This window comes from Dendrobates tinctorius, unplaced genomic scaffold (assembly GCF_039654945.1).
Source record: "Dendrobates tinctorius isolate UK_male_01 unplaced genomic scaffold, ASM3965494v1 ptg000020l, whole genome shotgun sequence".
NCBI classification, from domain to species: Eukaryota; Metazoa; Chordata; class Amphibia; order Anura; family Dendrobatidae; genus Dendrobates; species Dendrobates tinctorius.
The window spans coordinates 8,336,412-8,349,073 of record NW_027361688.1 but is presented as its reverse complement, the minus strand read 5'-3'; the positions used below and the strand labels follow the sequence as shown (position 1 = coordinate 8,349,073).

General features: G+C 43.6%; 1 protein-coding gene across 1 annotated transcript; it reads right to left on the bottom strand.

Annotated features, from left to right (window-relative positions):
- Window positions 1–898: 898 nt before the first annotated feature.
- LOC141083374 (E3 ubiquitin/ISG15 ligase TRIM25-like) lies at window positions 899–10,140 on the bottom strand. The gene is made up of 2 exons (XM_073567591.1): window positions 10,096–10,140; window positions 899–3,142 (listed from the first exon to the last, which is right to left on the bottom strand). The coding sequence occupies exons 1-2, from the start codon at window positions 10,100–10,102 to the stop codon at window positions 1,545–1,547; spliced, it is 1,605 nt and encodes a 534-aa protein (XP_073423692.1). The 5' UTR covers window positions 10,103–10,140; the 3' UTR covers window positions 899–1,544.
- Between the last annotated feature and the right edge of the window lie 2,522 nt (window positions 10,141–12,662).

Genomic DNA, 12,662 nt, shown 5'->3' with positions numbered 1-12,662 from the left:
AGTTGAAAGTCCGTGTTGCCAAGCAAAAAGCCAAAAACATCACTGCTCTAGAGGAGATCTGCATGGAGGAATGGGCCAACATACCAACAACAGTGTGTGGCAACCTTGTGAAGACTTACAGAAAACGTTTGACCTCTGTCATTTCCAACAAAGGATATATCACAAAGTATTGAGATGAAATTTTGGTTCTGACCAAATACTTATTTTCCACCATAATATGCAAATAAAATGAAAAAAAAAAACAGACAATGTGATTTTCTGGATTTTTTTTTCTCAGTTTGTCTCCCATAGTTGAGATCTACCCATGATGTAAATTACAGACGCCTCTCATCTTTTTAGTGGTGGAACTTGCACTATTGCTGACTGACTAAATACTTTTTTGCCCCACTGTACATGCAAAGTATACATGACATAGCAATCACATATATTCAAATAGCATAAATTTGCAGCAATGCTCTTTTTCTCCCAATGGATAACAATAAATGTATATTACATTTCTATATGTGATTAACTAGATGTCTCTGACCTCTTAGGAATATGAAAAAAGAACTAAGAACTAGCTAATGAATAGCTTGCATTATAAATAATGAATTTGTATCTATTGTGCATGCATCCTCAAAGAGGGTTTGAGCCTCATGCAGATGAACAAGTGAACAGAGGGGGGGGGGAAGGGGGGAAAGAGAACAGATTAAGTCACATAATTACCAAGGGAGACCATTCAGCCCACAGACACCCAACGCGTGTCGCTGCTACCTGCAGTCCCTCTTTCCCTTCTTCAAAAGTTGAGACATAAGGCAACAGATTATCAGCACAAGTAATGACACTGGTATTGGTGAATTCTCTCAGAGATAACCCCTTACACCGAGCGCACCCCATTTAAATAAAACAGACACCGAACTTCTTTGGAATAATTATGTAATTATGGCCACATCAGCCTTTTATTTAAATGCAAACAAAAGTCTCAAAATAAATAACATTTTTGAACTCCCTGGAAGGAGTCCTTGAAGCTCCGAAAATCTGGTGAGTACCAAATAGGAAGTGAACAACCACCAAAATATTTACCCCCAGCCATTACCCCACTGGCTCAGGAGCACGATAACCACAAATATACCAATGTTCACTCCAAAAACCTTGGGGATTCGACCACTTAGCCGACTTCCTCACCCTATTTCACCAGATCCAATTAAATTGAATTCCAGCCAGAGGAACCATAAAGCCCATGGATCCCTGTACCAGTTTTAAACCAACTCCAAGGACTCCCCCCAAACCGCCATAAGGCCACTGCGACCCGTGTGAGTAAATCGGATAGATTAGAGCGGGCGGGACCAGATCCAGACCAGGAGAGTGGAAAATGGTAAGTCCCACGGCCTTATAAGTGTCTCCTTAACCCTTCCCCTTAATGACCCCCACCACACCCATTGTCATGCCGGCCTCCGCCTGGGAAGGGGGGGGGGGGGGGGAGGCGGCTTTTCTCCGGCCTTCACTTGTGATCCCTTCATTACTAGATTCTTTATCAGCAGTTTCTTATATTACGTCGGTTTCTTTCAGTTTCTGCTTCTACTTAATATCTTTATAAAACCATTACATACACATAATGCAGGATGAAGGGGCTCGGAGAAGGTGGCGGTGAAGGTGTGTAAGTGTCTGATGGGGTCACACAGCTCATAAAAGGACAACTGCCCGACCTCATAATCCAGACATATCCTGACTCTATCACTGGAGATCTTGTGAGGTAACCGGATCTGTTTCATGTAATGTAGCACTAAGTACTGATTATGATATCTCCACAAACACCAGGACTTGTTATTATATCCAATCACTGACTGCTTCCCCTTCCTGCCTATACTGCGGTAACACATCCCCACCATCCAATTCCCGGATCTACTGCCCTCCACCTCCCAGTAATGTCGTCCTGAGGTAAATCCCCTCCTGCTCATCACCTGATAAAACTGGAATGTCTCTGCTGTTTCTGGACATTTCTGCTCCTCTCCTATCCAGGTTGCAGTTTTCAGGTCGTCTGATATAAGGATATAATTACCAGCTGTGGTTACATCCAGTAATATGTCTGCAGGATCCTCCACATAGATCCCGCTCCTTATACCAGTTATTGCGTTGCGTAATGTGTTTAATGTGTGTAATGTGTGTGAGATCACAGCCACATCCAGGTCACCTCCATCATGGGGCTGTTTATCATGTCCCCCTGTGTCCTCATCACCTCCCTCCTGCTCAGGATCACACAAGTCACCGGTGTCTGGTTCCTGTAGGACAGTCAGTGGATCCGTCATGTTACATAGCTCCTCAATGTGTCTCATCTTCCTGGACAGCTCATCCTTCTTTATTTCCAGCTGATGGATCAGAGCAGACAGTGACAGTGACTCTTCCTTTTCCTGTCTGGAGATCTCACTCAGGACCTTCTTCTCCAGGTCGTTCACCCGTCTCCTGATGCCTGTACACAGGGATTTGACTCTCTCGGCTTCTCCAGCTGCTTTTTCTTGAGCTTTTCTCCTGCGCTCCTCCAGACGCTGGACTCTTTCCTCAGTCTCCTTTGTCTTTGTGGTCAGTTTCTGGAGAACATTTCTCAATGTTGTCATTTTCTTCTCAGAGGCCTCATCCAGCATCTCCACCCAATGTCCCCGATGATCTCCTGCTGAACAATAGACACAGATACAAGCGGCGTCCACAGTGCAGTAATATTCCAGGATCTTCTTATGGACAGAACATTTCCTTTTCTCCAGATTAGTGCTGGGATCAGATAAGACGTGTTCTGGTGATTTGTTGTGAGCTCTCAGGTGTTTATCACACAGAGAAGCCTCACAGTGTAGACAGAATCTAACAGCAGGTACCGGAGAGTCCACACAGTAAGTGCAGCAGATCCCGGTGATCTCCTCTTGTCCTTGCTGAGTAATCAGGAAACGTTCTGCGACATTATGAAGATACAAGTTCCTCATCAGTGCCGGCCGCTCCAGAAACTCTTCTCTGCAGTCAGGACAGGAATAAACTCCAGACTCGTCCTGTGCATCCAGCACACGATCAATACAGACCCAGCAGAAGTTGTGTCCACATCTCAGCATTACAGGGTCCTTAAAAGTAGATGAACAGATGGAGCAGAGCAGCTCGTCTCTCAGATTAATAGACGCCATGGCTGATGGAGGAAGAGAGAAAATAAACTACAATTATTTAATACTCAGAAAGCAAAGTTCGGGTTCAGCTACGTAGACACAGGATTCAGCAAAATTATAACAGGTATTCAGTACACTATATATATGATGTAGGAATATGTACAGGGCTGGCATCAGCACCCAGCACACACGAGCAAGTGGTGGGGCTTTGAGCATGCTGAGGGGCTCAATCACCATCAGGGTCCCGATGCATGTGTCCACAAGTGGGCCCCCCTGCTGCTTTCTCTAGGCCCCAAGACTTTCAATACTCACCTCTCCCTGTTTCTGGGCTGCAGTGTCTTCCGTCCTCTGACTGACGTTTCAGGTGAGAGGGCACGATGATGTGATTAGTGTGCGCCTTCTGCCTGAACAGTCATGGTGCAGAGAGCCAGAAGACGCTGAGGAGTCGGACAGCGACGAGAGGTGAATATTTATTTTTTTAATGTTTAAAGCGGTATATGGGGGCCAATTACATATAGAGCAGTATATGGGGCCCATTCTGTATGGAGCATTATATGGGGCCCACTCTGTATGGAGCTGCGACACCCTATAGGACCATGGAGTACTTGGGCCGGGTCCGACAGTTCTAAAGGGGATAGTCACAGCAGCGGTAACCCAGTCACTGCTGGCCCTGGGCATGATGAGGGATAGTTTAAAGGGGAGTTTTGTGACGTCACCCGCGGTATTCAGCAAGGGATAGCCGATGCTGTAGTTAAGATACGCTGGGGCTGGTGGTAGTACGGGAAAGGTGTTCTCGCTCCCCACTGGTAGAGCGGGGCCCCAGGGCAGATATGACAGTTTGTAAGAGAATGAGGACATTGGGGTGCAGGGCAGAGGATTTGAGGAATAGCTGATGGACACAAGGGCTGTTGTTTCCTTTTCCTGAGTAGTGTAGGTACAGTTTGGGGCACAGGTCACAGATGGTAATGGAGCCGGTCAACCTGGAAGCAATTTGGGAATCCCACAGCCCGGGGAACCTTGCTCAAGCTCTAACTGAAAACTGAAACTAACTTCCTCCTCCTAACCAGAGAGAGCAGCTCCCCTGAAGTCGGGTTTAGAGCTCCCCCTGTTGGCCTGGAGCAGGAACTGTGTTGCATGCTGTGTATACCTGACCAGGGGATCCCTCCTTGCTTCCAGACATGACATCACTTACCCCTGGAGGGAGGCAAGGCCATTGTGGCAACCAAACTCCTGGGATGCCACAGAACAATGTATGGGGCCCATCATATCCTATGTGGAGCATTATATGGGGCCCATTACACTGTATGGAACGCTATGTGGTGCTCATAATACTGTATGGAGCAGAGGTGGGCAATTAATTTTCCCAATGGGCCACATCAGAAACTGGCACTGCTGTGGAGGGTTGAACCATTCGGCTGAACTTTAATTGGTGGTCCGAAACCAAAAAGTGAATTTCATATTAAATGTATATTCACTGTGATAATCTAATCTCGTTTTCTCATATATTTCAATTAAAAATTCCCTAACATACCCTCCCATTCTGACTTCCTGTTTTTTTGTTACTGCTGCAGCCTCTTCCCCTCTCTGAAATGAGGCGCCATCAGTGATGTCTGTTTTGGAGGCTCAGGTAGTCCCTGCTCACCTGATAATTTGTCCCTTGTAAATTCTGATGCATACTCAGTATGAGCTCCCTTTACTATATTCCTTCGAATGCACAGTGACAGTGCGCTCCCTTGCTGGCTTTAAGGAGAAGTAATGAGCCGGCACAGGCCAGTGCAGTCTCTGAAACAGATGATGCCTCATTTCAAGGTGGGGAAAGCAGCGACGGCAGTGAATGCGGCCTCTGCCCCCTGATGTCCCATGTGAGTGTCCCAAAATGCACTGGTAAAAAAAAAACAAAAAAACAAAAAAAAAAAAAACACACACACAAGCAGACAGGAAGTTAGAGTAGAGAGGGAATGGTAGAAACTTTTTAATTGAAGTATGTTAGAAAAGTGATTAGTCTCCGCTTCCCCCCTCCTGTCCTGACCCTCTGCCTCCTGCACAGGCTCCTCCAGCTGTGCAAGCCAGGAACTGAGCAGCCCCACATCCACCAATGAGAAGTCATTACAATCATAAGGAGGATTCTGAGAAAGATCAAAGGCCCTCTTCAGCCCTCTGGCTGCAAGTGTCAGTGGGCTGGACAGAAACAGTCAGGGGGCCGGATGTGGCCTGCCAGCCACAGTTTGCCCAGGCCTGGTGTGGAGCATTATATGTGGTCAATTATTCTGTTTGGAGCATTATATGGGCTCATTATAATTTATGGAGCAATATATGGGGTCCATTATTCTGTGTGGAGCATTATATGGGGTCCATTATTCTGTGTGGAGCAATATATGGGGCTCATTATACTGTATGGAGCAATATATGGGGTCCATTATTCTGTATGGAGCACTATGTGGTGCCCATAATACTGTATGAAGCACTATATTGTCTGGTTTCTGTGCTATTGATTCACTCATCTAATGTGATGAGTGTAATCTTTGACATTGTACGACACCTATATTTCTCTGCCGTATCTGTGCATCATGGTATGTGTTAAAGGGGCCCACGGAGACTCTTTCGCCCGGGGCCCCACGAAAACCTGGAGCCAGCCCTGAATATGTATGTACTTCATAATAGATTAACGCCTTCATGACTCATGAAGTATAGGTACGTCATAGATCATATCCCAGCATTTGATGCAGGATCCGGTGCTGAGCCTGCATATTTTCAGGCACATGACAACTGGTCTGCTCAGCTGTAATGTGCATCTAACAGCTGTGGGTGGAATCATGATCCACCATCGGCTGTTATGTTAAATGCCGCTATCAAGCTCGCACTTACCAGAAGCGAGTCACAAACCCCACCCATCGGCACCCCGTCACATGATCACCAGGCGCAAATGGGTTGGCATGACAGCTGGCGGTCTGCAGAAGACCACCGTGCTTTTCACTGCAGATTTTCTATGAACACGGACCCGTGGCTGAAGCCCTGCTATGTGCAGCACAGGCCATCGGATGATCTCCGCTTCATCTACTGTATTTATTTTATTTATTTTTTTATACAAACTTTGGAATTTTTTTTTCTTCACCACTTAGCCCCTTTCTGACATACTATCCCGTCCACGGTACCTAGGCCTGTATGACCAGGGATGAGCTAGTACGTCATAGCGATCAGCGGCGCTCCCGGGGGGGGGGAGGCGCCGCTGATCGGGGCCCGGTGTCAGCTGATTATCACAGCTGACACCCGGCACTATATCAAACATGATCGCAGTGTACCGGGGGCATAGGGAAGAGTCGTGCAGGGAGGGGGCGCCCTGTGTGTTTCCCTAAGACCCTCAAAGCAACGCGATCCAATATGGCCATGGGGGCCTTCGGGGTCCTGCATGGAGGTGGCTTTCTGAGTGCCTGCTGAGAAAGCCTCCTTGGGCTGTGCGCACACGCTGTGGATTCACATGTGGAATTTTCCACGCAGATTTAGCAGAATCTGCAGGTAAGTCCGCAGGTCAAAAGATTTGCCCTGCGGTTGCACACCTCTACAATGGAGCTGTGAAGCTGCTGCGGATTCCGCACAAAGAAGTGACATGCTGCGGGTTTGAAATCGCAGTAAATCCGCATGGAAAATTCCGCAGCATGTGCACTGCAGTTTTTGATTTCCATAAGTTATAATGGTACTGTACTCTGCAGCAAAAACTGGGCCAAAACCGCTGTGGATCCACAGCAGAATCCGCAGCGTGTGCACACACTTTTAGTGCTTGTCAGATCGCTGATCTGACACAGTGCACTGAAAAGTGTCAGATCAGTGATCTGACACTTTATTATATTGTCCCGGGGGGGGGACATCACTGTAAAGTGAAAAAAAAAAAAAAACCATGCGCAAAAATAATTTTTAAAAATCTCCTAAAAAAAAAAAATTCCCTAATAAATTCTTTGTAAAAAAAACCCCAATAAAAATACACATTTAGTAATGCCGCGTCTGTAACGACCCTCCCTGTAAAACTGTCCCACTAGAGATTATATATATATATATATATATATATATATATATATATATATATATATATATATATATATATATATATATATATATATATATATATTATATATATATATACACACATATACGGCAAAAGACAATGCTTTATCATACCACCGAACAAAAAGTGCAATAACGTGCGATCAAAAAGACGTATATAAATAATCATGGTACCGCTGAAAACGTCATCTTGGCCCGCAAAAAACGAGTACAATACAGCATCATCAGCGAAAAAAAAAAAAAAAAAAAGTTATAGCTCGCAGAATAAAGCGATGCAAAAATAATTGTTTTATATAAAATTGTTTATTGTATAAGAGCGCCAAAACATAAAAAAAAATTATATAAGTGAGGCATCGCTGTAACCATACTGACCCGAAGAGTAAAACCACTTTATCAATTTTACCACACACGGAACGTTGTAAACACCCCCCCACAAGAGAAATTCATGAAATGCTGGTTTTTGTTCATTCTGCCTCCCAAAAAGCAGAATAAAAAGCGATCAAAAGATGTCACGTTCCCGAAAATGGTACCAATAAAAATGTCAACTCGTCCCCCCAAAATAAGACCTTACATGACACTGTGGGTCAAAATATGGAAAAATTATAGCTCTCAATATGTGGTGATGCAAAAACTTTTTACAATAAAAAGCGTCTTTTAGCGTGTGACAGCTGTCAAACATAAAAATCCTGCTATAAATAGTAAATTAAACCCCCCCCCCCCCCCCCATTATCACCTCCTTAGTTAGGGAAAAATATTAAAATTAAAAAAAAAAAAAAAAAGTATTTATTTCCATTTTCCCATTAGGGTTAGGGCTAGGGTTGGGATTAGGGTTAGGGATGTGTTAGGTTTAGGGCTGGGATTAGGGTTGTAGTTAGAATTTGGGGGTGGGGGTGTTTCCACTGTTTAGGCACATCAGGGGCTCTCCAAACGCGACATGGCGTCTGATCTCAATTCCAGCCAATTTTTGCATTGAAAAAGTCAAACGTCGCTCCTTCCATTCCAAGCTCCGCCATGCGCCCAAACAGTGGTTTACCCCCACATATGGGGTATCAGCAAACTCAGGACAAGTTGCACATTAACTTTGGCAGTCAAATTTCTCCTGTTACCCTTGGTAAAATAAAAAAAAAAAAAAAAAAAAAATTATTGGTATTGTAAAAATGAGAAATCACTGGTCAATTTTAACCCGTATAACTTCCTAGTAAGAAAAAAAAAAAAAAAAAAAATTTGGTTCCAAAATTGTGCTGATGCAAAGTAAACATGTGGGAAATGTTTGGTGAATGATTTTCCCAGCAATATGCGCTCCTGAAGGAGGATGATGGAACTTGATATTTTGATTCAAGGATGATTTTTATTTTTAATTCAAATTAGAATACAACCGGTTTGGACTGCTAAGAGTCTTCCTCAGGTATAGTGTCAAGAATAGAAACGGATCTGTCTGAACACATTTTATAGCAGATCTCCCTGCATATGGTTTTGGGTGGGCGCTGAAAGGTCTGTTTTTCAGACGCACCCAGATACGCAGGATTTTGCACTCTGAGGAATGGAACAAAACCCAAATAAATGTTACACAAAAAGTTTCAGTTTTTGCCCCCACCCAAAACCATATGCAGGGAGATCTGCTATAAAATGTGTTCAGACAGATCCGTTTCTATTCTTGACATTATACCTGAGGAAGGCTCTAAGCAGTCGAAACCGGTTGTATTCTATTTTGAATTAAAACTAAAAATCATCCTTGAATCTAAATATCAAGTTCCATCATCATCCTTCAGGAGCGCATATTGCTGGTAAAAACATTCACCAAGTGTTATAACCCATGAAAGCCCTGTCCAGTGCTCACACTAGTTCCCAGAGCTTTGCAGCAAACTGAATGGAAAGAGGAATGGAGTGATCCAGGGATTGGATCTACATGCAGTATCTCAAGACACCAAATAGGTGAGTGTATTCACACTGAGTATATACCTTTGATAACTAACTACTACACTTTCCCATTTTTCTCCCTATAATCCCCTCTTGTTTCATGTGGGAAATGTTATTTATTAAGTTTTTTGTGTGCCATATCTCTGTGATTTAAAGGCATAAAAATTCAAAGTTGGAAAATTTTCAAAGTTTTTGCCAAATTTCCACAAATAAACGCAAGTTATATCAATGAAATTTTACCACTAACATGAAGTACAATATGTCACAAGAAAACAATGTCAGAATCACCGGGATCCATGGAAGCGTTCCAGAGTTATGGCCTCATAAAGGTACAGTGGTCAGAATTGTAAAAATTGGCCCGGGAGTTAACGTGCAAACCACCCTTGGGGGTAAAGGGCTTAAATAGAAAAGAACCTATACATGTTTGGTATCTGCGAACTGATAATGACCTGGAGAATCATAGTGGCAGGTCAGTTTTAGGATTTAGGGAACATGGTTAAAAAAAAAAAAAAAAAAAAAAAAAAAAAAATTTTTGTGGGATTGTATTTTTTTTTCCTCTGGTTTTCCAGTACCCTATAGGAAAATAAATGGTCATTCAAGAGTACAACTCATCCCGCTAATAAATAACGCCTTCACACGGCCATATTGATGGAAATAAAAAAAAAAAAAAAAAAAAAAGCTGTGCGTGCTTATGGTCTTTGCTCCCCTTCATCTCAGGGCCATAACTTTTTTTCTATACTGTGTATGCTCCATCCTGATTTCTTTTATGTTGGCTATAATTAGACGTTTGAAGTGTTCATATAAAAAGTTGAAAAATAAACTCCGAAAACACAAATAAAAATGAATAAAAGCTGAAAAATCTAAATGTCTCAACAGAAGAACTTCCATAAATAAAATTCTGGACTCGCACACGACTCGTTAATGCTCGTCTTAAGGACTATTTCCACTGATCTAGCTGCTTTTTTTTTTTCTATTGCTCTTATTTGATTTGAGCAGCTCTTACCTTGCATCCTGCTTTTTCCTCTGCTGGCTGCTAGTGATGTGGAGGAGACTTGGAGCATTGGGGAATGATTGGCAATGCTTTATTGTGACTGGGCTCCTCCCACATGAACACATCCATTACTGTGATTGGCTGCTCAGTGTAGTGAGTGCACCGCACACATGATCTGTGATTGGCTGCTCAGTGTAGCGAGTGCACTGCACACATGATCTGTGATTGGCTGCTCAGTGTAGTGAGTGCACTGCATACATGATCTGTGATTGGTTACATAGTGTAGTGAGTGCAATGTACACATTATGTGTGATTGGCTGCTCAGTGTAGTGAGTGCAGTCACAGAGACTGGACAGTGGTGGATGTCCGGCAGCTGCAGGATGAGCGGAGGCACTGAGGTCTTAGGTTAATGAAGGGAGGAGGATTTCCATCTCATTAATTTCTGTAGTTACTGCTGCTCTACAGTGGAAAAGTAATAATATAAATATTATAAATGTTGGGGTGCATATGATGCTTTGATTGCTTCTTAGGCTACGTTCACACGTAGCGGAACTATCCATTCTGCGGGAAAATCGCATTTTAAATTCCTGCGATTTTCCCACGGAAAAACTAGCATTTGCAAGCGTAATTAGCTTGCAGAATTGCTAGTGTTTTCCAAGCGATCTGTAGCATCGCTTGGAGAACTGATTGACAGGTTGGTCACACTCGTCAAACAGTGTTTGACGAGTGTGACCAACTTTTTACTAATGAGGCCGCCTATGCGGCTTCAATAGTAAAAGCTAGGATGTAAAAAATAATAATAAAAAAAAAATTGTTATTCTTACCTTCCGGCGTCCCGCGCAGCCTTCCCACCTCTCTCCACGCTGCCGGTCCCAGTCCCGGTCCCAGTAATCCTTTGCGAGAATTACCGCGATGACGTCCGTTCTCGCGGGATCGCGACGTCTCACGGTCATTCGCAATGATGTCAAGCAAATGACCGCGAGACGTCGCGATCCCGTGAGAACAGATGTCATCGCTCGCAAAGGATTACTGGGGCCGGGAGCGTGGAGAGAGGCGGGAAGGCTGCGCGGGACGTCGGAAGGTGAGAATAACAATATTTTTTTTTTAAATTCAATTTTTTACAGGGATATGGTACCCAGAGCCCGGAGGACAGTCTCCTCTCCTCCGGACCGTGGGTACCATCCGCATATGTTCTGCTTACTTTTCGCATGGTGTGCACAGCCACATGCGGGAAGTAAGCGGAACAATGCATTCCTATGGGTGCGGGATCGCCGCGATTCCGCTAAATTAATGAGCATGCTGCGTTTTTTACCACGAAGCGATTCCGCCGCGGTAAAAACCGTAGCATTAGCACAGCATTGCGGAATCCCATAGGAATGCATGGGATGCTTTTTTTTCATGTTTTCACGGCAAAATCGCGCGAATAAAACCGCCATGTGTGAACTCAGCCTTAATGATTTTGTTTGTGGCATTGTGACCAAAACAACACAATTCTGGCATTAAATTTTTTTTTTCTCTTTTATAGTTTTTACAGATCATGTTAATTTTAGATTTCAATAGATTGTACTTTTGTGGACACACTTTTATTTGAAAAAATAAATAAATAAAAAAAAATTGCACTTCTTTATTAGGCCTCTTTCACACGTCAGTATCTTAGGTACAGTGGTGACAATTTCCACACGTACCGGAGACACCGACACACACAGACCCATTGAAATGAATGAGTCTGTGCACATATCATCAGTGTTTCCATGGACCGTGTGTCATGGACGACAGCACGGATCGCATGATACCCATTCAAGACAATAAGTCTGTGTGACATGCACCCCACACAGATGCCATCCGTGCAACACGTATCGGAGCCTGGGAATCAGTGCACAGTTTACTCTGTTCCCAAGTGCCGAGTGCTGAACGCCGCCTCCATCATGGTTCCCAGCACCAGCAGGGGATAATGATGAGAGTAGTAGTCTGCTCCCACTGTCTCCACCTGTAAAAATAAGGATAAAATAAAAGAAATCCTTACACTCACCTGTCCTAAATGTCCCCCACTGTAATCCATGCGACCAATCATGCAGAGGAGCCAGGGAGAATGACGACTGGAGTGAGCGAGTGCTTAGCGAGCGGTGTCCTGTCACTCACTGAGGGCCCGCTCACTGCAGGCGTCATTCTCCCCGGCTCATCTGTGTGAGTGATACTACCAGGCCAAAAAATAGGGTCAGTATCCTCGTTGTCCTTGTATGCGATATGTATACTGCTCAAAAAAAATAAAGGGAACACTATGACATGGGATGTGGTATTTTAGTGTTCCCTTTATTTTTTTCAGCAGTATATATTTGACAAACTAGACCCAATTACGGCTAGCTCTTGGCAACCATTACCCCTGATCCCCACTATTCAAAATATTTGTGAATTTTGAAAAGGTGAAATGGGGTCAAATATTAATGAGAACCATCTAGGAAAAAAAAATCCTAAAAAAATAACTTTTTCTGCAATTAACTTAAAAGTATATGTTCGTATATGCAAAATCCTTTAACAAGGGGACTATAACTAGATTAATTGTAATATCAGGAACAATAATA